Raw genomic sequence first — 27564 nt, 5'->3', positions numbered from 1 at the left:
CTCTCTCCCAGAGAAAGCATGGTCAAGCAGCAAAGAACATCAGCATCTTTTATTGCTCCTTAGGCTTCGCTCTTCAAACACAACTGGAGTTGGAAGAGCTTCAAGTGAACAGAAGGAAGGAAAGAAGAAAAAAAAAAACAGTCACACAGCTGGATCACTCTGCCTCAAACCCAACTGAGGACGGGTCCTGAACTGAAGTCATTGCAACGCTCATGGTACCAAACGGGCAGAGGAGCACCTTGGATTAGCGTCACACCCTTATCCACACGATGGTGGCTGGAAACTTCTACAAGCAGTGGCTTCAGGTTTGCGAGGCAGGAATTCCTGATGATGTTGAGTGTATACTCCGATTTTAAATGCAAACATTTTGCTGATTCAAAAGCTTGTGTAGCACGTACAGAAAGTGACCTTTTGTCTTTTTTTTGGGAGGGGGTGGGTCCCCCATTTTCGTTTTACTGACTTTACACAAAATGTACATTATGGCAAGATTAAGAAGCCCACATATGATCAACTTTTGTGAGTGCAATTCTGTCCCCATTACATTCCGCAAAGTTCAAGAATACTAGAATCTGACCAGCATTTAATGCCACTTCTCCTGAACAGATCCCTTTTACTGTAAGTAAAAGAGCAGGGGGCTTTGTAGTTTATGGCGTCTGACCTTCTGGGCACGTCTCAACGAAAAGAATGAAAGAATTAAATCCCATTAACCGTTAGATTGAGACCCAACCAGATTCACGTACCTTTGGGGCCCCTAAGAGATTATAGAAGAGATCCCTATTCCCCCATTAGTCTGGTTCAGATGTGGATCTGAAAGGAAGGTGTAACAATTGTCATTTGATTTTCAACACAGTTTTTATTTAACTAATTGTGTGTCTGTGGTTGTGGTGTGTGTGTGTGTGTGTGTGGGGGGGGAGGGGGGGAGCAGGTGGGGCGTGAATATGTTGAGACCTATAAGATCTCTAGATCAAGAGCTCATCTTTACTGTGCAAGATTAAATTCAAAGAAAAATATTTAATTACACTGCTCGCCCATCTCCCACATTAGAGAGAGAGAACATGTCGGTCATTCCCTCTTTTCAAAATCGTCTTTCCCATGATAGGTGCAGCATTAGGGTGCACTGCTCCCATCCACACACACTGTCAGAAAGAAACATTTCCTTAGATTCCATGAGCTGAGTTATACATATTGTATTGCTGGTTTATAATACCCCTCATCCCTCCCTCCCTCCCTCTCCACGCCACCCTCCCCCCTCCCCCTCCCCCCTCCCCCTCCCCCAATCTTTGTCGAATCAGTGCAGCCGAGAGGTTGCCTCGGGGAAGGTAAAGTCTTGACGGCTTTCACGGCAACGCCCCGCCAAGCGGCAGAGAGTGAAGAGACCAGCTCCCAAACCGGAGTGGGGACAGTCCGATGGAGGGGGCGGGGGAGCTGGGAGGGGGGGCTTCCGTTCAGGGATGCACCGAGAAGCACCTTCCTTGTCGCTCTCCGCGGTGTTACCTAGGGAAAAAGAAAAACAGTTTGAACAGAGAGAGGCACAAGCTCCAGATGCAGTTTAATTCCCCGCTAGCCTCTTCTTGATGTACTGGTTCTGTGGGAAAAGGTTGCCCCCTCTGGTACCTTGCCCAACGGCCAGGCTTCAACTCGAGCCTCGGCCAGGGATGCTGACAGACCACGCAAGCCAGGCTGTTCAGGGGCTAACGTAAGGAAACATTCCTTCACACAAAAGGGTAACGAAATCTTGAACTCGCCCCTAAACAGAGCTGCTCAGGCTGGTGGGGCAGAGGGGCGTTGGTGGCAGTAGAAAATTTCAAAACGTGGATAGTGGAAATTTGAAATAAAAACGGAAAATGCTGGAAACAGCCAATGGGTCTGTGGCGAGAGAAACCGACAAAACAAGTTGATAAAATCAGATTTATAACGAGAGGTTATCATTGGCCTGAAATACTGGCTCTGTTTCTCGCTCTACAGATGCTGCCTGCTTGTAGCTACACCTACCAGGAGATATGTCAGCACAGTATGTCACACCCGTCTTGTCTTGCACCATGCTCACATATCTAATGCAGCTTGTCTGCAACTGCTACAGATGCTGCCTGACAATGCGTTTTTGTCAGGTTAAGGTATTAGTGAAGCAAGGCAAGATGGAGTTAAGATACAGATCAGCCACGGCCTAAATAAGTGGCGGAACAGGTTCAAAGGGCTGAATGGCCTCCTCCTTTTCCTATCACTGTGATGGCACCAAGACAAATCATGTCCCCTTTTGACATCAAGACACACACATTTTCCAGTATGAGGAACAGGAACCTGGCATATTTCCCTGCCTTAGTACATAGACAGTTCAGAGAATTGTAGCACCTTTACTATAACTCTTGATGAGAACACAAACCTTGCAAAAACTAGAAATTGGGGCCGAGACTGTCTGATCTGCGTCGCTCATTAAGGTGCAGTATTTACTAACTGAACCATCAGAGGGAGCTGCAATTCTAATACTTTGACAGGTAATCTGTATTTTCTTGGTAACAACCCGCTGAAGACCATTTTCTGCAGCCACTACCAGTTCTGCGCAACCATGAGGAGGTGACACAACCAGATCTAGAGACGTTCGCTCCTCACTCGAATGACATTGATTAATCAATCTCATGAATCAACCAGGTTTGTAAGATGGTTGTTGTATCTGATGGTTGTCTTATGAGGAAAGGTTGGACCGACGAGGCTTGTATCCACTGGAGTTAAGGGTAAGAGGCGACTTGATTGAAACATAAGATCCTGAGGGGTCTTGACAGGGTGGATGTGAAAAGGATATTTCTTCTTGTGGGAGAATCTAGAACTAGGGGGTCACTGTTTCAAAATAAAGGGTCGTTCATTTAAGACAGAGATGAGGGCAAAATTTTTCCTCTCAGAGGATTGAGAGTCTTTAGAACTATCTTCCTCAAAAAGCAGTGGAAGTGTTTGAATATTTTTAAGGCAGAACTAGTTAGACTCCTGATAAGCAAGAGGGTGAAAGGTTATCAGGGTAGGGAGGAATATGGTCATCAGGTCAGCCCTGATCTTACTGGATGGCAGGGCAGGCTCGATGAGCTGAGTGGCTAACCACTGGCCTTAATTCGTATTTTCGGATCATGTTGGGAATATAGTGTGTTCTAGTCGATAGTTTGTTCCAATTAGAAAGATCAGGGAGGACCAGGGGTCAAAATTTAAAACTGCATGCCAGATGTCAGGCGGTGGTTCCCTGCACTCCTGGGAGATTAGCAGACCCTTGATAGAGGCTTTCGTCTTGCATGGTGGACTCTAATTCGTTGAATTCCTTCAAGTGAGAGCTGGAAGTTGGGGGGTAGACTTCACCTCTTATGAAAAGGGACTTGGGCAATTCAGGATCCGAGTGATCTCTTGGATTGTTCCAATTACTGAGATGGGCTGAAGAGGGATTTCCCAAATGCTTTTCCCCCAAATTGGATTGAGTTTTTAAACTAGTTTTTCACTAACCCAGGAGATCTCAGAATTTTTACCATTGTGTGCGAGAGAAAGGCTGCCCGACAGGGTCTTTATCTGTCTTTCATTGTTACGATTTGCCATTAAAGAAAGATGCAGTCAAGAAGTTAGCAGACCGAGAAATTCTGAATGGGAACGGACTCCTATCTACAATTAATACTGCTCCTTTGTCAAAGCAACAGAAGGTCTACAATCTCAACCAACATCTTGCTCAAGGCAACTTCTCAGCAATGCTAAAACATACTGTGCAAGAACACTCTTGATTGGTTGGCTAATTGATGTGTGAGATGATATAGATCTGTGATAAAAGCTCTTGACCTGTTGCCCATGTACTCAGTGCAAGTTAGGCATAACCCTACAAATATAGCCCTGTCCATTTGTCCTACTTCAAGAGAATCCATCCATTGGCATATGGAGCTGAATGTATGCTGAGGGCTAGCAGTGGGTAATTAAAGGTGGACGAAGCAGCCTAATATAGTGCTGGACTATATTATAAACACTGTAGCTTACAGGAGGCCTAAGTGCAGGGTATCAGTTCACAACAGATTAAAACCAGAGAGCCCAGAGCTGTGACCCCACTGCTTTAAAACACATGATCACTCCAAACATCTGAACATTGGCTGGTCAGAATTTTGTATTTACAGAAGGGCATGCCAGCCCCATACCGGAAAGTGGGTGCAGCGCCCCAGCCCCGGAAGGTGAGTCACCGTATTGAAGAGCACAAAGCTGCAATGCTGCAGAGCAAATGCTGTCAGTTTGAAGCTCACTTTTTTCAATCACAGCTGTGCCATACACAGGGATTCATCAAGGTTGAACAAATCAACTTACATTTATATAGAGCCTTTCAACACCTCAGACAGCCTAAAAGGGTCTTACGCCCAAGTCGGAAACACAGCAGTCAATCTGTAGACAAGTTCTCAAAGAATGTGAAAGCACCAGATAATCTGTTTCAAGTGATGTTGGTTGTGGAATAAATGAGTCAGGACACCGGGGGTAGAACACCCACACTTCTTTGAAAGTGCGGAGTGGCAGCTTTTATATCCACCCGAAGGGGAGACACCCAGTTGAATGTCCCACCCGAAAGACAACACCTCCGTCTGTGCAGCACTCCCTCAACGCTGCACTGGAGCATCAGCTTTGATTTTGTGCTCAAGCGTTCTGGACTGGGACTTGAATCCACCACAACCTGCGAGATGAGAATGCTACCAGCAAGACAAAGCTAACACACAAGGGAAGGACATCTATTCTTGCTCTTCCCTTTATGGCCAGCAGCCAGAAACTAGCAGTGGCTATTTTCCCACTTTTTTCCCACAAGAGATTTATGGCTTTGAAAGGGGGCCGGGGAATAAGTGTGTAGGTACTTAATGAAGGACAATATGCCTCACCAAAAAAATGAAATACCTAACATTAATGAAGGGGCAGATTAGCACATGCCCAATCCCACATGCATAGCTCAGCCTTGTCTAAGTGTGAAGGGCAGGCAATTCGCCACAAGGAACAGGGTGAAGGAACTGCAGTTAATTGACAGTAGCTGCAGGCATAAACCTCAGTGCAGGTCACTGAAGAGCAGCATTGAAGGAACAAGGAGCATACAACCACCCGGAGACAGAATGGTACACTGTGCAGAGTAAAGGGGGACCCGGAGGAGGGTTCACACGCCTAAAAGGTGGTCAATAGGTTAATGTTTTTAGGAGTTTCCAATCATCCCCCCTCTCCCCCTTAATGGGGAAGAGTTTTATAAAATTGGAGCTATAGTCCCCAGAAGAATGAGAGATGATCTTATTGAAACATAAATGCTTCTAAAGCAGCCTGACAGGGTTGACACTGTGAGGTTGTTTCCCCTGGCTGGGGGCACACTTTCAGGATAAGGGAACGATCATTTAGGACTGAGAAGAGGAGAAATTTCTTCACTCAGTGTTGTGAATTTTGAGATTCTCTACCCCCAGGGAGCTGTGGATGCTCCATCATTGAATACGTTTAAGGCTAAGGAACAGACGTTGGATCTCTTGGGGAATCAAGGGAGCGGACAGGGAAGTGAAATTGAGGCAAAAGATCAGCCATGGCCCTACTGAATATCAGAGCAGACTCAAAGGGGCTGAATGGTCTATTCCTGCTCCAGTTGAGTTACGTTGAATCTATACAGTCCTCTTAATCCACTTCTGACACCAACTACACATGGTCATTCTTCCTCCACAAGACTAGGCAGTAAACACCAGTAGGATATTGGGCCATGAACAGCATCACAGCCAAGCTATCCACCATCCAAACAAGGACGCACAACAATCAGAAGCAAGCCCCCTGGCAAAACCTTCCCTTTTTTAATCCAATCTCTCTGATCAGCCAATTCAGCATCAGAACAAGGTTCAACCCGGTAGTTCATTCCAAACAGAGCAAACTCAACCAGTTAAAATTGGACTTTGGTTGTTAAGCGGTCTGGAACATTTTATAATGCTTATAATGTAGAGCAAGTGTGCTTTATCCCATTAGTGTCTGGGTTGCCCATCAACTTTGCCTTTCTGTATAGTTAGGGTGAAGAACACGCTTTCTTCATTCTCAAAAGGCTAAAGTCTAAACTATTAACAGCAATTTTAGCTGGGACCCTTTGCAAGATATTCCTGATATGTCACGATGCACCCTCCCCCCCATATGCCATAAGAGTCCCAAATATCACAGCTCCTCTCCCAGACACCACCAGGTAGGAGGGGAGGTATCTGGTGAGCCACTGATATGGGAGGATCCGCTCACAGGAATCTTGATATGCATACTGCACAGGAACAAGTGAACACTGACTAGTCGATTAATAGTACAGAACTTCATTACCGCGGGAAAAAAAGACATGTTGCTTGAAAGATGTCATCACTCAAAGAATGAAGATGACTTTAAAAAGGTAGGTAACCAAACTTTCTTCATGCTGTATCATTCACATCCCAGATAGGGCATGGCAAAACAGAAGTGATTTAGGAGGGGGCGGTGACCTAGTTAAAAGTGCTGAAGCTGCTGCCAAACCAGATTTTCCAAAAGCATCTTCGTGTGCTAGCTAAAGTTGAACAGATATGCAGATCTCCACTCCTAATTCTATTTTTTTCACCCAGAGGCTTGTAGGGGTCTGGATCTCACTGCCTGAAAGGGTAGTAGAGGCAGGAACTCTCAACTCATTTAAAAGATGCCTAGATATGCACATGAAGTGCCATAAACTGCAGGGCTCCAGACCAAATGCTGTAAAGTGGGACTGGGGTGGGTGGCTTGTTTTTTGGCCAGCACAGATACGATGGGCCAAGTGGCCTCTTTCGGTGCTGTAAACTTTCTACGATTCTAATTCCTATCCTTAGTGCTGCAGAGGCTAGCACATGTGGGGTGTTCAGCAGAGGAAAATTGGCCCCATTTTAATACATGATGTAATTGCTGCATAAGTACCAGAACTTAATCTTCTGTGGATTAATGGAAACTATCCCAATCGGTGTAGCATTTTAATACAAATGCACTGAAATTGGCCATGAGTTAAGAATTTGGAGTTGACATTTTTTATTACTTACATAAAGAAAAAAATGTAAGCTCTTTGTTTATATTTGCACAATAATTTAATCATTGGATGGGCACTTGAGAGAAATGTACTTACATGACCTCAGTGAGAAGCAGAGTAGGATGAATTGGATTGCACTACAGAGAGCCAACATAGACTCAATGGGTTAAATGGCCTCCTTCTGTGCCATTATGACTCTATGGCTATGTCTTGCAGGGCAGTACCAATGGAGAACTAATCAGAGATTAAAAGTGGAAGTAAAATGGCCCTTAACCATTCCACTGCCCGCAGAACAAGGCTGCAGTGAGCAAATTTTGATTTGCAAACGCTTCTTTCAGATGCTGCTACTATGTCCAGCGTACACACTATTCAGGCGTTTGGGATTGCTCCACAAAATCTATTGAAAATGGTCCATTTTAAAATGCATTTACTTCGCAATTAATAAAACTTTGGAAAGTCCATGAGGATATTTTCAGATCCACCCCATTACTTCCATAAAACTAACACAGCCAGTCTCTGTCCCTTTCACAGAGGCACTCTTTGCCTTTAATCCTAGCCCTGGATAACTGAAGCACTCCCTTCCAATCCCTTTCTCTTAAACATTTTAGTTTACGTAGGCACTTATTCTAGCCCCTAGGGAGAGGCGGTGTCATGTCACTGAACTAGTAATCCAGAGTCCCAGGCTAATTCTGTGGGAACGTAGGTTCAAAGCCCACCGTAACAGTTGTTGGAATTTAAATCCAAATTAAGAATTATTGTAAAAACCCATCTGATTCACTAAGGAAATCTGCCAACCTTACATGTGGGATGCTGATGCTGCCAGATCTGCTGAGTTTTTCCAGGTAATTCTGTTTTTGTTTTGGATTTCCAGCATCCACAGTTTTTTGTTTTTATCTCTTACATGTGGGATGTCTGGCCTACATCTGAAATGCCCTAGCAAGCCAGTTCAAGGGTAATTAGGGATAAGCAACAAATGCTGGTCTTCCCAGTGATGCCAGCATCCCATGAAAGGATATAAAAAAAATTGATTTTCTCCCTCTGCTGCTCCTCCCATGCATCTCTCAGACTTTGAGCAATCCCAATGCCCATTGTGGATGAACAATCACAGAACCATTACAGCACAGGAGGCCATTCAGCCCATTGTTCACTCTCCAAATGAACAATGCACTGAGTACAACTCCACTGCCTTCAACCCGTAACCCTGCACATTCTTCCTCTTTTTAATAATCCAATTCCCTCTTGAATTCCTCAATTGAACCTGCCTCCACCACACTCTCAGGCAGTGCATTCCAGGTCTTAACCACTCTTCTCATGTCTCCATTGTTTCTTTTGTCAATTACCTTAAAATCTGTGCCCTTTCGCTCTCAATTCTTGCATCGGGGGTGGGGGTGGGTGGTTTTTTCCCTATCTATCTGTCCAGGCCCTTCAAGATTTTGACTATCCCTACCAAATCTCCTCTCAACCTTCTCTTCTCCAAGAAAAACACAGTCTCAACTTCTCTAATTTATCTTCGTAACTGAAGTTTCTCACCCCTGGAACTATTCTTGTGAATCTTTTCTGCACTCTCTGTAATGCCTTCACCTTCTTGCTAAATCCTTTCGTAGAACAAAGGAGCAAGGTCAATATAAGCTTCAGAGAGGATTTAGGATTGGAGCAACAGGAATTTTACAGTCTGATTCCTCAAGATCTTCATGGCATATGTTATTGACTATGCCTCACTAGCGAGGACGATTGTCTTCCATGTGTCTAAAGATGGCCGAGGAGGCAGATTCGGAATCTGCAGACTTTATCGCACATATGGTGTTTGTTGTCATGTGGGATGTCTGGTCGTGTATTATTAGTTCGGGATACGGCACGTTCTTTTCACTGCTCTTGCTTTTCTTCTACATTTTGTCATCGTTGGGTCTCAAAACTGTGAATCGTCATTTGAAGTGGAAGAATTGCAGGGCTATGTGGAAGAGGCAGGGGAAGTGGCCCTAGACGAATTGCACTTGCAGAGAGCTGATACACAGACACAATAGGCCAAAAGGCCTCCTGTGTTGTACTCATTCTAAGCATAGTAATGAGGCACAGGGACCCAGGCTGCAGTCTGATCCGTACAGAGTTATTTAACTAGGGAAATGGGAGTAGCTACGCAATGGTTCACAATAAGATGTAGGGTGGTGCTATGTGGAGAGAGGCGATCAGAGATAGGGAAAGGTGAAGTTCTGCTGTGAAACCCTTCACAGTTCAACAACCATAAGCACTAAAGTGTCATCTGCAAAAGTTATATGGGCATGGTGCCAGGGGGCTGTTGGTATCTGTAGACCTGTGCCTCAAAAAGTCAACATCTTTGTGAAGAGGGGGTAAAATTGGAAAAAGAAACCCTGCAATGTAAAACATCTGTGAAACACATGCTCCGATAAAGTGAATTAAGATGGACACTTCAGTCTAGGATGTTGTAGGTGTCATATATTGGACCTTCACCATCAAAAATCACAGCATTAAAAGTACCAGTGCCCACTTTACCCCTCCAAACTCACTTGTTTGCCATTTTTGCAGATGGCTTATCCACAGTACCATTTAAAACCCGAGGGGGTTTCCTCAGATTCTCGTTATCAGATGCCTTCGATGTGCTAATCACAACAGAAACCAGGTCATTATGTTGTGGGGTTAAGAAGAGCTTTCTCTCTTTCCCTCCACACCCCTCCCGCCCCATTGCTTACTCCAAACTCACTTACACTTGCTTATTGATCAAATAACCATGTGGAGGGAAGGAGTCTTGCAGCATCACAGCCTCTGCCCAATCTGCCAGGCAAGGTAGGATGCAGGTGCAGAACTCAAATGCTGTTCTGGTGACATACCACCAACTTTCTTAGTAATGAGTTAGGCAGTTGTCCTGACATTTCAAACTGGCTTCATGAAAAACACAGCTGGAATCTCAGAATGCAATTCCACACTCCCTCTCGCCACCCAAAAAGGCAAAAAGTCCCATAATCCCAGGTTATGAAAGCAGAATGCCACTTATCCAGTTGTTAATGAACCAGTACTCTGTTATCAACGGACGCGATGCAATCCTCAAAACTCTGGTAAAGAGCCTCAAATCCCATGCAATAAAAAAGGAATTTAACTTATTGTCACAGTAAGCCAAGAGCTTCATTTGCGCTCTCCTGTGCCCCTTGATGATGCTTTGAAGGAGATTGATGAATCAGCACCAGCAGAGTCCCTCATGTTCATTCTGCGCAAAATAGCTTTGCTTAGGATACATAACATCTCAGTGGGAGGCCTTTATGGCCTCCTCTCTCTCTTTCTCTGCACTGAGATGAATCAAGGTCCCAGAGGTGAAGCAATAAAGTTCTAACCTAAATAAATATCTTAAAAAGGGAAGAAAAGGGACAAAGGTTAGAATATAAAAGGAGGTAAAGATTATATAAATGCTCTGGGAACAGAAGCAGTTATACAGGAAGTCATAACAAAATAAGTGGTGAAAGAACAAAAACATTAAATAGCTGGAATAACACTGCAGAGCATCAGCTTGGCTCAAAAAGTAAGTGAAATAGGAACATAGGAAATAGGAGGAGTAGGCCATTTGGCCCCTCAAGCCTGCTCTGCCATTCAATGAGATCATGGCTGATCTTCCACCTCAATGCCTTTTCCCCCCCCCCCATATGATCTCCATTGCCCTTGTTGTCCTAACAATCTAGAAATCTACAGATCTCTGTCTTGAACATGCTCAATGACTGAACCTCCATAGCCCTCTGGGGCGGAGAATTCCAAAGTTTCACCACCCTCAGCGAAAAAACTCGTCCTCATCTCAGTCCTAAATGTCCTAAATGCGCCACCAGAAAAATAGGGAGGGTAGGTGTAGGGACAGTTACCCAAATAAAATAAAAGTACACAAAAGCACAACATAAGGAATAAAGAAACAAGTTAGTAGCACAAACTTAGCTTGCAGGAAATGATTTAGTAGCCACTGTAAAAGGCCTGACTACAACCTGGGCATGATGTGGAGCTAAATATGCAAGATTACAAGATTTTCAGGAGGTAAAAGCAAAATACTGCGAATGCTGGAAATTTGAAACAAAACCAGAAAATGCTGGAAAAACTCAGGTCTAGCAGCATCGGTGGAGGGAGAAACAGAGCTAACGTCCTGAGTTCGTATGACCCTTCAGTTTCAGGAGGACAAGAGAATAGGGAGAGGAGGAGGAATAGCTACTGTTGATAAAAGGCACAAGAACAGCAATGGGGAGAAAGGGCTTAAGGGTGGACAGGCAGTGGAAATAGTATGTGCAGAATTGAGCAGTAAAGAATGCAAGACTCTGGACAATTGTTTGCAGGCCTCCTGACAATAATAGAGGACATGGAGAAAATACCAAGATGAGGCAAGCACACGGAAGAATTGTGGTTATAATGGAAGATTTGAATTTTCACAGACTGGGAGAAGCAGATGAATAACTCAAAAGCAATGAAGTTTTGAAAATTATTGGGCAGAGTTTTCTGGACCAGTATGTTTTGCAACCGAAAAGGGATAAAATTCATCTTAGATTTAGAGATGAGTAATGATTCAGGCTTAATTCACAATCTGTGAAGAAATATTCTTGTAAATAGTGACCGTAATGTGAATACATTTGGCATTAGGTTTGCGGGGGGTGGGAGGGAGAACAATAATCACAAATCAAGACTTTGAATTTAAATGTGAACGTCAAAGGAATGAGAAATAAATAGATCACAGGTGAACGGGGGGTTGAACTATTAATGGTTAAATCTATAAACAGCAGGAAACATTCAAAGTAATATTTGGTACAATACAAAGCCAGTACTATTTCTATGCTTGGAAGAGATAGCAAAGCTAATAGGAGACATTTCTATAAATATATTTAGAAAGAGTGCAGTATTGGCGATTGTGGGCCCAAGATGCAGGTGATAATATATTGGATAATAAGGGATGAATGACCTATTCCTGCTCTTATTTCTTAAGAAAAAGTCAGAATTTTAAAGGTAGTGCTCTGTTTTCACAGTGGAAGGCAACAACAAAATGCCAGCAGTATACAAGAAACTAAAAATGGAGGAACTTTGTAGATATTGGCAAATATTGTTCGGTTAAGGGCTACAAGTGATATGGATCAAAGGCAGGTGGATAGATTTGAGACACTCATTAGCCATTCTCTAACTGAATGGTGGTGCAAGTTCAAGGGGCTGAATGGCTTACAATTGTTCCTGAGACCCATTTTTATAAAAATTAGTTACATAGCAAATCACCTTCACTTTCTACTCAGGCCTATAAGGTATTCAAAGTAGTTATAGGAGCAGCAACAGCAACTAATATTTATATGACAGATTCACACAGTGCAGAAGAGGCTCTTCGGCCCATCGAGTCTGCACCGATACGTAAGGAACACCTGACCTACCTACCTAATCCCATTTACCAGCACTTGGCCCATAGCCTTGAATGTTATGACGTGCCAAGTGCTCATCCAGGTACTTTTTAAAGGATGTGAGGCAACCCGCCTCCACCACCCTCCCAGGAAGGTCACCACCTTCTGGGTAAAAAAGTTTTTCTTCACATCCCCCCTAAACCTCCTGCCCCTCATCTTGAACTTATATCCCCTCACGAATGACCCTTCAACTAGGGGAACAGCTGCTCTCTATCCACCCTGTCCATGCCCCTCAATCTTGTACATCTCGAACAGGTCACCCCTCAGTCTTCTCTGCTCCAACAAAAGCAATCCAAGTCTATCCAACCTCTCTTCATAACTTAAATGTTTCATCTCAGGCAACGTCCTGGTGAATCCCCTTTGCACCCCCTCCAGTGCAATCACATCCTTCCTATGTGGCGAACAGAACTGTACACAGTACTCCAGCTGTGGCCTCACCAAGGTTCAATTCAACTCCAACATGACCTCCCTACTTTCGTAATCTATGCTTCCATTGATAAAGGCAAGTGTCTCATTTGCCTTTTTCACCACCCCACTAACATGCCCCTCTGCCTTCAGAGATCTAAGGACACACACACCAAGGTACCTTTGTTCCTCAGAACTTCCTAGTGTCATGCTGTTCATTGAATACTTCCTTGTCAAATTACTCCTTCCAAAGTGTATCACCCCACACTTTTCAGGGTTAAATTCCATCTGCCATTTATCTGCCCATTTGACCATCCTATCTATATCTTCCTGCAGCCCAAGACACTCAACCTCACTGTTAACCACCCGGCCAATCTTTGAGTCATCCACAAACTTACTAATCCTACCTCCCACAAATTTATCTATGTCATTTATATAAATGACGACTAATAGGGGACTCAGCACAGATCTCTGTGGTACACCATTGGACAGTGGCTTCCAGTCACTAAAGCATCCTTCTGTCATCACCCCCTGTCTCCTACAACTAAGCCAATTTTGAATCCACCTCGTCAAATTACCCTGTATCCCATGTGCATTTGCCTTCTTTATAAGTCTCCTATGTGGGACCTTGTCAAAGGTTTTGCTGAAATCCATATAAACTACATCAACTGCACTCCCCTCATCTACACACCTGGTCACCTCCTCAAAACATTCAATCACATTTGTTAGGCATGACCTCCCTCTGACAAAGCCATGCTGACTACCCCTGATCAAACCTTGCCTCCCCAAGTGGAGATAGATTCTCTCCTTCAGAATTTAAAGTAATGAAGCCAAGGCGTTTCACAGGAATATTATAAAACAAAAGTATGACACTGAACCATGTAAGATGATATTAGGTCAGATGACCAAATGCTTTGTAGGAAAGAGGAGTTTCTTAAAGGAGGAAAGTGAGACAAAGAGGTGTGAGGAGGGTAATCCAGTATGTGGGGGCTAGGCAACTGAAGGCACAGCCGCCCATGTTATTTTTAATTCATTCATGGGGTGTGGGCATCGCTGGCTGGGCCAGCATTTATTGCCTATCCCTAGTTGCCCTTGAGACAGTGGTGATGGGCTGCCTTCTTGAGCATCTGCAGTCCATGTGCTGTAGGTACACCCACAGTGCTGTTAGGAAGGGAGTTCCAGGACTTTAACCCAGTGACATGAAGGAACGCCAATATATCTCCAAGTCAGGATGGCGAGTGGCTTGGAGGGGAACTTCCAGGTGGTGGTATTCCCATCTATCTGCTGCCCTTGTCCTTCTAGAAGGTAATGGTCATGGGTTTGGAAGATGCTGTCGAAGGAGCCTTGATGAATTCCTGCAGTGCATCTTGTAGACGGTACACACTGTTGCTACTGTGCATTGGTGCTGGAAGGAGTGAATGTTTGTGGATGGGGTGCCAATCAAACGAGCTGCTTTGTCCTGGATGGTGTCAAGCTTCTCGAGTGTTGTTGGAGCTGCACTCATCCAGGGAAGTGGGGAGTATCCCATCACACTCCTGACTTGCGCTTTGAAGGTGATGGACAGGCTCTGGGGAGTCAGGAGGTGAGTTACTCACTGCAGGATTCCTAGCCTCTGACCTGCTCTTGTAGCCATAGTATTTAGATGGCTAGTCTAGTTCAGTTCCTGGTCAATGGTAACCCCCGGGGTGTTGATAGTGTGGGATTCAGTGATGGTAATGTTATTGAACATCAGGGAGCGATGGTTAGATGCTCTCTTGTTGGAGATGGTTATTGTCTGGCACTTGTCTGGTGATTGTTACTTGCCACTTGTCAGCCCAAACCTGGGTATTGTGCAGGTCTTGCTGCACTTGGACATGGACTGCTTTAGTATCTGAGGAGTTGCGATTGGTGAACATTGCGCAATCATCAGCGAACATCCCCACTTGACCTTATGATGGAAGGTAGGTCATCGATGAAGCAGCTGAAAATGGTTGGGCCGAGGACTCTCCCTTCAGGAGCTCCTGCAGTGATGTCCTGCAGCTGAGATGACTGACCTCCAATAATCACAACCATCTTTCTTTGTGCTAGGTATGACTCAAGCCAGAGAAAAGATTTCCCTTGGATTCCCATTGTCTCCAATTTTACTGGGGTTCCTTGATGCCACACTTGGTCAAATGAATTGACGTCAAGGGCAGTCACTCTCACTTATATTTTATATATTATGTAAATAAATATTTCAATGATATATATAATTGGAAATGCACAAAAGGCAAAAATTAGAGGGATGCAGACATCTCGGAGGGTTGTAGAGTTGAAGGAAATTACACAGATAGAAAGGGTGAGGTCATGGAGGGAAATCAAGGATGAGAATTTTAAAATCATTGTTTGACCAGGAGCCAAAGTGGGTCAACAAGCATTGGGGTGATAGTAAAAAACATGGACAGCAGAGTTACAAAGGGTAGAATGTGGGGACCAGCCAGGAGTGTGTTGGAATAGTTGAGCCTAGAGCGAACGAAGACATGACTGAAGGTTTCAACAGATGAGCTGACTCAGGGCAACGTCAGCTGATGTTACAGAGGTGGAAATAGAATGTCCCAGTGAGGGCACAAATATGAGGCAAGTCGAACTTTGCAGCACAGCAGTGTAGATTCACCTAAACTTTTATAGTCACTGTCCAGAGTGAGTATACCAGGATATTTACAATACTCTCATGTACAAAAATTGCACATTTACTCCTTCCAATTCTGAAGAGTAATTTATTTTTCCTCCTCTCCTGAAGGGTGTTGACACTTGCTGGGTAGCAAAGGTGGTGCAGGATCCTCAAGTATCTCAGACAATGATCATTCCTTAGAACATAAATAAGAGGAGGAGGAGTAGGAGTAGGAGTAGGCTAGACGGTCGTACAAGCCTGGTTCACCTTCAATATCATGGCTGTTCAGCTATCTTAACTTCACTTTCCTGCTTCACCCCATATCCTTCGAGTCTCCATATTTCAGCCCAATTAACTATACACAGGCCATATGGCTGTGGAGAGTACTATAACCAAGTTCACCTACCCATATCAGATACTCATTGGTACCAAGGCCACTATCATTCAGTTGCTTTACAGATCTGCTGTCCTGGTTGAGATCCTACACCATAAACTCACTCCCCATTAATAGTCTCCAATGTGTTTCCACCAGGCACAGCAACACTCTCCAGTGTGCCCTTACTTCAACATTTCATCCTTCCCCCCACATCTCCAACACACTCCAAAATTTCAAAGGTTGTGCTTAAAAGTCAAAGCACTGAGCTCTCAAACAGAAAGTTGTCCAATTCCCAATCTCTACTGACACACTTAGGAGCCAGCGCTGCATATCCAATGAAGCAATTTTGAAGTGTAGCTACTCTTCTAATGTAGTCATAATTATAACTATTAGAAGTACATTATAATAATTATAATTAAAACAGCAGGCAGTTTGCACAGGGTCCCACAAACACCATTATGATGTACAATCATTTAAAAAAAAAAACCAAAAGTGATCTTAGTTGAAGGATAAATGTTGGTTTGGACACGAAGAGAATTCCTCTGCTGCTTTTTAACTAATGCCATGAGATCTTTTACGTTCATGTGAGAGGAAAGGTCGGGACCTTGGTGCTCCCTTCAGCACAGCCTCAAAACGACAATGTAGATTAAGTGTTCAATTCTCTGGAATGAGACTTGAACACATTTATCCAATTTTTCTTTTAAAAGATACAATGATAGCTGCCTCGGCCACATCCTGAGAGAAAACATTTCACGCTCCAACACTCCCCTGTGCAAAGAAACTTATTGCAGTCTTTGCTCCTCACTCGGCACAGATGTTATATTGATGATTATTTGTCATTTATTCGTTGTGTCAAAATGCTTCCCAAATTTAAAAGTATCTACTGAATCGCCTCTTGGCTCTAGAAAAAGTAGGCACAGTATTACAAGCGCCTCCTCAAAACTATATCTTCCCATTAATTGCTCTGAAGTCTCTGTTCATGTCCAGCAGCAACTGCAGAATGTTTTCAATGGGTTGGAGAAATCAGATTGAATGACGCATCACAAAAAATGGTTATGTCAAAGCTCAGAAAGTTGAACTGCATTGCCGTAGAACTTTATGAATCATGCTTCACGTGGAATGTATTAAAATTCTAAGTTGCACAATGACTTCATAAACTCCTGACATTGACCCTTGATAAGTTTTTTCCAACCCTTCTCCTGTATAAGAAACACTATTACCCTCCATTGCGTTTTTGGCTCATCAACCAATTTTCTGTTTGTGCTGATAAACGATATGCCTGGAATTTTCTGGTAAGTCTTATGAGAGCTTATCAAACACTGTCTGAAAATCTATATGTATAAATCTACTGCAATGTTCTAATCTATCAAATCAGTCACTTTTTAAAAAAAAAAATGCTATTAAATTAGTTTAATATGACTTGCCTTTGACACATCTGTGTCAGCTGCCCTTGATTAATCCATGCATTTCTAAACACATGTTAACTGTATCTGAAATTATGGAATAAAACAGCTTGTCCACAACATACAGGCTAACTAGTCTATAATCTTTTACTGCTTTCTTGATCAATGTTATTAGTAGCATCTGGCCAGCCCCAGTCCACAGTATATATTTTTAAGGGAGATCAAAAGATTGTAGCTCAAGCCTCTGCAATCTCCTCTCTGACTTCTTTCAGTAGCTGAGAGTGCATGCCATGATCTTTTCCCTTACTCAGCAAGTTCATACCTCTGTTCTTGCCGCACAGATTCTGAAGTTTGGGGAACTGGACTGACTTTTGGGGCCTCAGAGCCTTCCTGTACATTTCCTGCTGTAGGTCCAACTTCAGAGGTAGTTAAGGGTTCTTCCTCGCTGCACAAGAAATTTAAACAATGGAGCTTCATTAGCGAGGGTATGTCACCTTCCCGATCCCTTGTATAAACATGGTTAACAAAATTCATTAAACATTAATTTATCAATATAAAAATATTAGGAGTGCACAGCAGGCCCTTCAGCACTAGATGGAAAACAAAGTTAGCGTTCCCAAGGCCTCATCTGCCTGTTTGGTTAGATGCGGAAGATTTCATGACGCTATTCCAAAGGGCAGTGGAGTTCTCTCCCATGTCCTGGGCCAATATTTATCCCTCATTCAACATCCCAAAAAACAAATTTCTGGTCATTGTCACAATGCAGTTTGAGAGAGTTTGCCATGTGCAGATTAGCTGCTGTGCTTCCTTCATTATGACAGTGACTACACTTCAAAAAAGTGCTTCATTGGTTGTACAGCACTTTGAGATGTCTAGTGGTTGTGAAAAGTGCTATATAATCGCGTATCTTGTTTTCTTTCCCACTGGGTTGAAGACCTTTCCTCAACCAGAGTGTTTCCCTTTCAAATGCTATCAGAACCGCTTCACCTTTCTTGCACTGTTTTATTTTGTTCCAGATTATCAGATTTTGCTACTTTTTTTTTTTTACATTCACTAATACAGCTTAGTGAATTCTGATTGAGTGATCAGGGACACTTGTTTGAAGCAACATCGAGTTGTTATTCAGTGAGGTTGAGAGTGTTCTGACTTTTTAATCTGGCTGCACTTTCTTTGGTTCAATTTCTTGTTGCGGGGGGGGGTCGTCTGCATCAGGTCCCACTCTCAGCTAGGGGGTGGCAGCACCATTGGACTGAGAGTCTTTATCCCACCATGCCTCAGTGAAGCTAATGGATCACACTGTCATCAGGTCAACTTCCAACAATGTGACCACAGACAAATACGGCTGATTCACTGCTTTGCGTCAGCCACCTGAGGACAAAAATTCAGTGCAGTCTGACTAACAATACGATCAAAACACCAGGTCTGAACCTGTTGGCGATATGAAAACATTTAAGCACATTCCAGATTTTCATTATGAAGCAACTCTCTTTTACTTGTTAGCTTTGTCAGTTTTCTGCAGGTTTGAATGAAAAAAAATGGACTCTACAATGACCATTAAGTCAGATGCTTCCAGCTATTAGAGCTACCAGGTGAAGTGTAGGACTGGAGATGACTCTCGCCTAACATCATTTCCTCCTGGTAGAGACTGAGCTCCCCACAGTGACACTGTGGCTTTGGATAGCTGAGCTTCTACTCCATCACTCTGTAGTTCAACACATTGCACTCCCAAACTCATCACTCTGCCTTCCCAAAATACAGCTTCCATTTATAACTCCACTCAACGCCTACGTCCCAAAGAGTTTCAACTAGCTTCTGCAACTAAAAGTGTGAGTGACCTCAGGCTGCAAGTGCATTTACAAACACTTGAGATGGTGCCAGAGTCAGCTCTGTTGACCCGTTAACAACTCAGGGACCCCAATCTATCATGCCTCGAATGGTTCTGCTTAACTGCTCTACCTCCCAGCCTTGCTAACCATGAGCAAAGACCATCCTGTGATCTGTGGACTACAATAAAGTCAAACCCAATGCCTGAATTCCTCCGACGCAACTACTCAAACGCAATTTTTAAAATAAATACCTTGTGTGCGTTTTAGCTTCTGGACTTTTCACCTCAGAAGGACAGACAGCCTCTGGCACGGAGCCATTGAGAACCGTCACATTTTCCACGTGGGGTGGCATACCCGTCTTCGAGTTGGCATCTGGCATCTTTTCATTCTCTTCGCTGCTTGGGGGGACTGCAGCCTCTGCACAGTCATCGAAGAAATTAATTTTTATTAAGGCTGGACAAATTCTAAGCAATAATCTTTTCCCTTCACCTCAAGAGCAATGACATGCCAGGCTCAGGTGCTAGAAGCAATGGGTACTTCCCAACGTCATTCTCAAACATCTTTATCTGTGAGTACAAACAGCACATAGTAACTGTGTTATTTGATCATGGAGTGCACTACAGCTGAACCCAGTTTCATCGCCACTAATTCCACAGTCACACATGCATAGTCTAGTGGGAGTTAGTGGATATTGATCAAGAACAGCAATTCCTAGTTGACTTGTTGCCTCCCTGGCCCAGGGAGTTTAGGGTGATCTTAAAAACTCTACAATCACTCCAACTCAGGTCATGTAATAGAGCACAGACAGGGCTCCGTGGCCAAGCCACTGTGTCGACCAACTGAGCCAAGAATGAAGCTGTGCTTTTAAACTAGTCAGAATGTTCAGTCCTGTTAAATCTTAAAGGTACATTATCTTTATATTAATTTTAATAGTCCAAGGAATAATTCTAAGTACTATATATATTACATCCATTGTTATAAAGGTCTTCCTCCAACTTTTCTTCCCCACTCAATAATCGATACAAAGTTACAGGACAGTGACAGATAGATACCAGGTCGCTGCATCTATTTCTGCAGAATTGTAACTGGGCTTCAACAAAACGAGACATTAAACTAAATAAACACTGATCCCAATAGCAGCTGTTCAGTCATGCATTTTTTTTTCATTGAGATACTCATTTGAAACACCTAGGCACATAATAAGAACACGGGCATGACATAAGAAATAGGAGTAGACGTGATCATGACTGATCTGATTGTGGCCTTAACTCCACTTTCCTGCCTGCCCCCTCCCAATAAATGGCAACAATTAGAGAGGCTGAGGTCAAGCAAGGAAGAGACAACAAGCTTAGGTTTTAAAAGCCTCAGGATTCTACAAAAGACGAGTGGAATTCAGGCAAAATAAAATCTGTTTAGAGCAAGCAGCAACAGTTGACCAGGTGGCAGGCTTTTGTGCTCAGTTTGAGCCAGACCTCAGAGGTGAAAGGTTGATCCCGTCCTTTAGAAATGCATTTTCCTTTAATTCCAACAACAGCAGAAGAAAAACGTTTATGGAATTGTCTCAAGGGCTAAGCAGTTTACCATGAACCCACTGCCTTGGCCTGCTTTGCCCATAAGCACAGCTCTTGTCAATGGAAATGGCAGCGGATGCAGACTTGGCTAACAGTGCTGAGAGTTGCAAGACAAATCAACTCAGTGTTTTGATTGAATTTCCACAGCAAACTAATTAAATGATGGTGGAAGAAGCTGGGCATGTTCAGCCCAAAACACAATTGTTTTATTACTTCTAATTGTACCTTCATTGTGTCACCTCAAGGCAAAAGCTAGAAAATTGTGCCGCTAATTGTTGTTTTGAAGCAACGTATTGCTGCAAATAACTGCATTGCCAGTGCCCAAGCATCACAACAGCTCTGCAATTCTTGTCTTACTAGCCTTAGCTGTTCCATTTATATATATCGTTTACCCGAGTGCTGTATGCAAGATTTGAACACACTTCCAAGTAGATTTCTCCGGAACTCCCACGAGTCTCTCTCACCTGTATCCTCCAATCTCACTCTGAAATCTCTATACCTTGCTCTCTGTTTTCAGAATGAAAAAGCATCACTTTGAAATAAGGGTTTCTACAACATTAAATTAAAAAAGTAATAAATTCACGGGATGTGGGCTTTGCTGGCTGGGCCAGCATTTATTTGCCAACCCAGTTGCCCAGGAGAAGGTGGTGGTGAGCTGCCTCCTTGAACCACTGCAGTCCTTGTGCTGTAGGTACACCCACAGTGCTGTTAGGGAGTGAGTTCCAGGATTTTGACCCAGCGACAGTGAAAGAACAGCGATATATTTCCAAGTCAGGATGGGGAGTGACTTGGAGGGGAACTTTCAGGTGGTGGTGTTTCCATCTATGTGCTACCCTCGTCCTTCTAGATGGTGGTGTTCATGGGTTTGGAAGATACTATCGAAGGAGCTATGGTGAGTTTCTGCAGTGCATCTTGTAGATGGTACACACTGCTGCCACTGTGCGTCAGTGGTGGAGGAAGTGAATGTTTGTGAACATGGTGCCAATCAAGTGGGCTGATTTGTCCTGGACAGTGTCAAGCTTCATGAGTGTTGTTGGAGCTGCACTCATCCAGGCAAGTGGGGAGTATTCCATCACACTCCTGACTTGTACCTTGTAGATGGGGACAGGTTTTGGGGAATCAGGTAGTGAATTACTCGTTGCAAGATTCCTAGCCTCCGACCTGCTCTTGTCGCCACAGTATTTATGTGGCTAGTCCAGTTCAGTTTCTGGTCAATGGTAACCCCAGATGTTGGTTGTGGGGGATTCAGTGATGGTAATGTTATTGAATGTCAAGGAGCAAATGGTTGGATTCTCACTTGTTGGAGATGGTCACTTGTGTGGCGTGAATGCTACTTGCCACTTGTCAACCCAAACATGGATATTGTCCAGGTCTTGCTGCATTTGGACATGGACTGCTTCAGTATCTGAGGAGTTGCGAATGGTGCTGAACATTGTACAATCATCAGCGAACATCTCCACTTCTGACCTTATGATGGAAGGAAAGTCATTGATGAAGCAGCTGAAGATGGTTGGGCCAAGGACACTACCCTGAGAAACCTACAGTGATGTCCTGGAGCCAAGATGACTGACCTCCAGCAACCACAACAATCTTCGTTTGTTCTAGGTATGATGCCAACCAGCAGAGAGTTTTCCCCCTGATTCTCCTTGACTCCAGGTTTGCTGGGGCTCCTTGATGCCACAGTCAGTCAAATGCTGCCTTGATGTCAAGGGCAGTCACTCTCACTTCACCTCTGGAGTTCAGCTCTTTTGTCCATGCTTGAACCAAGGCTGTAATGAGGTCAGGAACTGAGTGGCCCTGACGGAACCCAAAATGGGCATCAATGAGCAGGTTATTGCTAAGCAAGTGCCGCTTGATAGCACTGCTGATGACCCCCTCCATTACTTTCTTGATGATCAAGAGTAGACTGATGGGACAGTAATTGGCTGGGATGGATTGGTCCTGTTTTTTGTGTACAGGGCATATCTGGGCAATGTTCCACATAGTCGGGTAGATGCCACTGTTGTAGCTGTACTGATGCAGCTTGACTAGGGGCACGTCAAGTTCTGGAGCACAAGTCTTCAATACTATTACCAGAATATTATCAGGGCCCATAGCCTTTGCAGTATCCAGTGCCTTCAGCCATTTCTTGACATCAGGTGGAGTGAATCAAATTGGCTGAAGACTGGCATCTGTGTTGCTGGGGACCTCCGGAGGAGGCCAAGATAGATCATCCACTTGGCACTTCTGGTTGAAGATTATTGTAAATGTTTCAGCCTTATCATTTGCACTGATGTCTTGGGCTCCTCCATCATTGAGGATGTGGATATTTGGGGAGCCTCCTCCTCCAGTGAGCTGTTTAATTGTCCACCATCATTCATGATTGGATGTGGCAGGACTGCAGAGCTTAGATTTGATCTGTTGGTTGTGGGATCGCTTAGCTCAGTCTATCACTTGCTGCTTACGCTGTTTGGCACACAAGTGTTATAGCTTCACCCGGTTGAAACCTCACTTTTAGGTATGTCTGGTGCTGATTCTGGCATGCCCTCCTGCACTCTCTGCACGTACTGCCCTCCCTCAGCTGATGAATCAGTGCTCCTCCATGTTGAACACCACTTGGAGGAAGCACTGAGGGTGGAAAGGGAGCAGAATGATCCCCTGGCTCAATGGTAATGGTACAGTGGGGGATTTGCCAGGCCATGAGGTCACAGATTGTGGTTGAGTACAATTCTGCTGCTGCTGATGGCCCACAGCGCCTCATGGAGTTGCTAGATCTGTTCGAAATCTATCCCATTTAGCACATTGGTAATGCCACACAACACAATGGAGGGTATTTCTCATTATCTTGACTCCCTTCTCTCTCCCCTTGTCCAGTCCCTTCCCACCTACATCCGTGATTCCTCTGACACCTTATGTCACATCAACAATTTCCAGTTCCCTGGCCCCAACCGCTTCCTCTTCACCATGGACGTCCAATCCCTCTACACCTCCATCCCCCACCAGGATGGTCTGAGGGCCCTTAGCTTCTTCCTCGAACAGAGGCCCGAACAATCCCCATCCACCACTACTCTCCTCCGTCTGGCTGAACTTGTTCTCACGCTGAACAATTTCTCCTTCAACTCCTCTCACTTCCTCCAAATAAAAGGTGTGGCTATGGGTACCCGCATGGGCCCTAGCTATGCCTGTCTCTTTATGGGATATGTGGAACATTCCTTGTTCCAGTCCTACTCCGGCCCCCTTTCACAACTCTTTCTCCGGTACATCGATGATTACTTCGGTGCCGCTTCATGCTCTCATCGGGACTTGGAAAAATTTATTAATTTTGCTTCCAATTTCCACCCCTCCATCATTTTCACGTGGTCCATCTCTGACACTTCCCTTCCTTGACCTCTCTGTCTCAATCTCTGGTGATAGACCGTCCACCAATATCCATTACAAACCCACCGATTCCCACAGCTATCTCGACTACAGCTCCTCACACCCCGCTTCCTGTAAGGACTCCATCCCATTCTCTCAGTTCCTTCGCCTCTGTCGCATCTGTTCCGATGATGTTACCTTCAAAAACAGTTCCTCTGACATGTCCTCCTTCTTCCTTAACCGAGGTTTTCCACCCACGGTCGTTGACAGGGCCCTCAACCGTGTCCGGCCCATCTCCCGCGCATCCGCCCTCACGCCTTCTCCTCCATCCCAGAAACATGATAGGGTCCCCCTTGTCCTCACTTATCACCCCACCAGCCTCCGCATTCAAAGGATCATCTTCCGCCATTTCCGCCAACTCCAGCATGATGCCACCACCAAACACATCTTCCCTTCACTCCCCTTATCGGCATTCCGTAGGGATCGCTCCCTCCGGGACACCCTGGTCCACTCCTCCATCACCCCCTACTCCTCAACCCCCTCCTATGGCACTTCCCCATGCCCACGCAAAAGATGCAACACCTGCCCCTTCACTTCCTCTCTCCTCACCGTCCAAGGACCCAAACACTCCTTTCAAGTGAAGCAGCATTTCACTTGCATTTCCCCCAACTTAGTCTACTGCATTCGTTGCTCCTAATGTGGTCTCCTCTACATTGGAGAGACCAAACGTAAACTGGGCGACCGCTTTGCAGAACACCTGCGGTCTGTCCGCAAGAATGACCCAAACCTCCCTGTCGCTTGCCATTTTAACACTCCACCCTGCTCTCTTGCCCACATGTCTGTCCTTGGCTTGCTGCATTGTTCCAGTGAAGCCCAACGCAAACTGGAGGAACAACACCTCCTCATCTTCCGACTAGGCACTTTACAGCCTTCCGGACTGAATACTGAATTCAACAACTTTAGGTCGTGAGCTCCCTCCCCCATCCCCACCCCCTTTTTGTTTCCCCCTTCCTTTTTTTTTCCAATAAATTATAAAGATTTTCCTTTTCCCACCTATTTCCATTATTTTTTAAAAAAAAAACACCCCCACTAGAGCTATACCTTGAGTGCCCTACCATCCATTCTTAATTAGCACATTCATTTAGATAATATCACCAACTTTAACTTTAACACCTATGTGTTCTTCTGTACCATTGTTGTTGACATCTTTTGATGATCTGCCTCTATCACTGCTTGTTTGTCCCTACAACCACACCCCACCTCCACCTCTCTCTCTCTCTCTCTCTCCGCCCCCCACACACACACCTTAAACCAGCTTATATTTCAACTCTTTCTTGGACTCAAACTCAAGTTCTGTCGAAGGGTCATGAGGACTCGAAACGTCAACTCTTTTCTTCTCCGCCGATGCTGCCAGACCTGCTGAGATTTTCCAGGTAATTCTGTTTTTGTTTTTGTTTTGGATTTCCAGCATCCGCAGTTTTTTTGTTTTTAACAATGGAGGGTATCATCAATGTGGGACCTCGTCTCCACAACAACTGTGTGGTGGTCACTCCTGCCCATACTGTCATGGACAGGTGCATCTGTGGCAGGCAGGTTGGTGAGAGTGAGGTCAAGTGTGTTTTTCCCTCTTGTTGTTCCCTCCCCACCTGCCCAGTCTAGCACCTATGTCATTTAGGACTCGGCCAGCTCGGTCAGTAGTGCTGCTACCGAGCCACTTGTGGTGATGGACATTGAGGTCCCCCACCCAGAGTACATTCTGCTCCCTTTCCACCCTCAGTGCTTCCTCCAAGTGGTGTTCAATATGGAGGAGCACTGATTCATCAGCTGAGGGACGGCAGTACGTGGTAATCAGCAGGAGGTTTTCTTGCCCACGTTTGACCTGATGCCGTGAGACTTCGTGGGGTCCAAAGTCGATGTTGAGGACTCCCAGGGCAACTCCCTCCTGACTGTTTACCACTGTGCCGCCACTTCTGCTGGATCTGTCCTGCAGGTGGGACAGGACATACCCAGGGATGGTGATGGTGGTGTCTGGGACATTATCTGTAAGATATGATTCTGAGGGTGACTATGTCAGGCTGTTGCTTGCCTAGTCTGTGAGACAGCTCTCCCAATTTTGGCACTAGCCCCCAGATGTTAGTAAGGAGGGCTTTGCGGGGTTGACAGGGCTGCGATTACCGTTGTCGTTGACGGGTGGTCTGTCAGGTTTCATTCCTTTTTGTGACTTTGTAGTGGTTTGTTACAACTGAGTAGCTTGCTAGGCCATTTCAGAGGGCATTTAAGAGTCAACCACAGTGTCGTGGGTCTGGAGTAACATTTAGGTCGAGCTATGTAACGATGACAGATTTCCTTCCCTAAAAGGCATTTGTGAACCAGAACAATTGATAATGGTTTCACAATCATCGTTGGAGGCTTTTAATTCTAGATTTTTACTGAATTCAGATTCCACCATCTGCCGTGGCGGGGTTCAAACCGGGGTCATTACCCTGGGTCTCTGGATTACTGGCCCAGTGACAATAGCACTATGCCATCGCCTCCCATGTAGGCACCTGGTAGTCGAGGGCTGGATTTTAAAAGTTCAATTCCTGGGATGAAGGGTTTGTCTTATGAGGAAAGGTTGAGCAGGTTGAGCCTATACTCAATGGAGTTTCAAAGAATGAGAGGTGATCTTATTGAAACATAAGATTTGGAGGGGGCTTTGACAGGGTAGATGCTGTGAGGGTGTCTCCTCTCATGGGGGAGATCTAGAACTAGGTGGCATAGTATAAAATAAGAGATCTCCGATTTAAGGGGATGAATTTCTTCCCTCAGGGGGTTGTTAGTCTTTGGAATTCTCTTAACCAGAGAGCAGTGGAGGCTGGGCCACTGAACATATTCAAGGCTGAGTTAAACAGCTTTTTGATCTAAAGACAATCAAAGATTATGAGGGTGCAGGAGTTAAGGCCACAATAAGATCAGCCATGATCTTACTGAACAGCAGAGTAGCATCTATAGGCCAAATGGGCCTCTCCTGCTCCTATCTCTTATGTTCTTATAAGGGTGAAAATACTGCAGTTGAATGGTTTTTAAGAACTGGGAGAGGCTAAGCCACTGTAGGGAATGGTGCAGTGGGTGTTGATGCCAACATGAGAACAGAAAGAGGGTAAGTAATATGGGGGGAATGGCACAACTACAGCCCAAAACAGTGACTGCACTTCATAAGCACTTAATTGGCTGCGATGCATTTGGGACATCCTGAGGTTGTGAAAGGCACAATATAAATGAAGGTCCTTCTTTCTGGGAAAGAGAGGTTAGAGGAGCATTGACTAGCAACATTGGTAGAGAAAGAAAATAAAGAAAACACAGGTAAAAAGAACATGAGAAACTGGTGCAGTGAGACTAGATGGAATCATGTCAAGGTAAGCCTTCTTTAGCAGTTCTATTTGGGAGTATGAGAGAGGTGGTGGAAGTCTCTCCTCGCTATGGGTGTAGTATTCAAATCTTGTACAAATACCTTTGTATGATTTATATATATTTTAAAAATAGTTTATAAGCTAAGAATAATATGCACAAATCGGATGCAAGACTCCACCCAAACCTGAAGTGTTATTTACATTCTTAGGCA

The 27564-nt window shown here is 44.5% G+C and overlaps 1 protein-coding gene across 1 annotated transcript in view; it reads right to left on the bottom strand.

The window, feature by feature from the left end:
- Positions 1-1261: 1261 nt before the first annotated feature.
- Positions 1262-27564, bottom strand: part of LOC121271741 (serine/threonine-protein phosphatase 6 regulatory subunit 3-like) — a 99608-nt gene continuing 73305 nt past the window's right edge. The window contains exons 21-23 of the mRNA XM_041177953.1: positions 19308-19473; positions 17553-17675; positions 1262-1494 (exon numbers count right to left, since the gene is read on the bottom strand). Of these exons, the coding sequence (XP_041033887.1) occupies positions 1491-1494; positions 17553-17675; positions 19308-19473 (293 nt within the window). The 3' untranslated portion in view covers positions 1262-1490. The remainder of the gene's footprint in view (positions 1495-17552; positions 17676-19307; positions 19474-27564) is intronic.

This window comes from Carcharodon carcharias, chromosome 31 (genome assembly GCF_017639515.1).
Source record: "Carcharodon carcharias isolate sCarCar2 chromosome 31, sCarCar2.pri, whole genome shotgun sequence".
NCBI classification, from domain to species: Eukaryota; Metazoa; Chordata; class Chondrichthyes; order Lamniformes; family Lamnidae; genus Carcharodon; species Carcharodon carcharias.
Note: the sequence above shows the minus strand (reverse complement) of the source record. Positions and strands in the feature narration are given on the sequence as shown.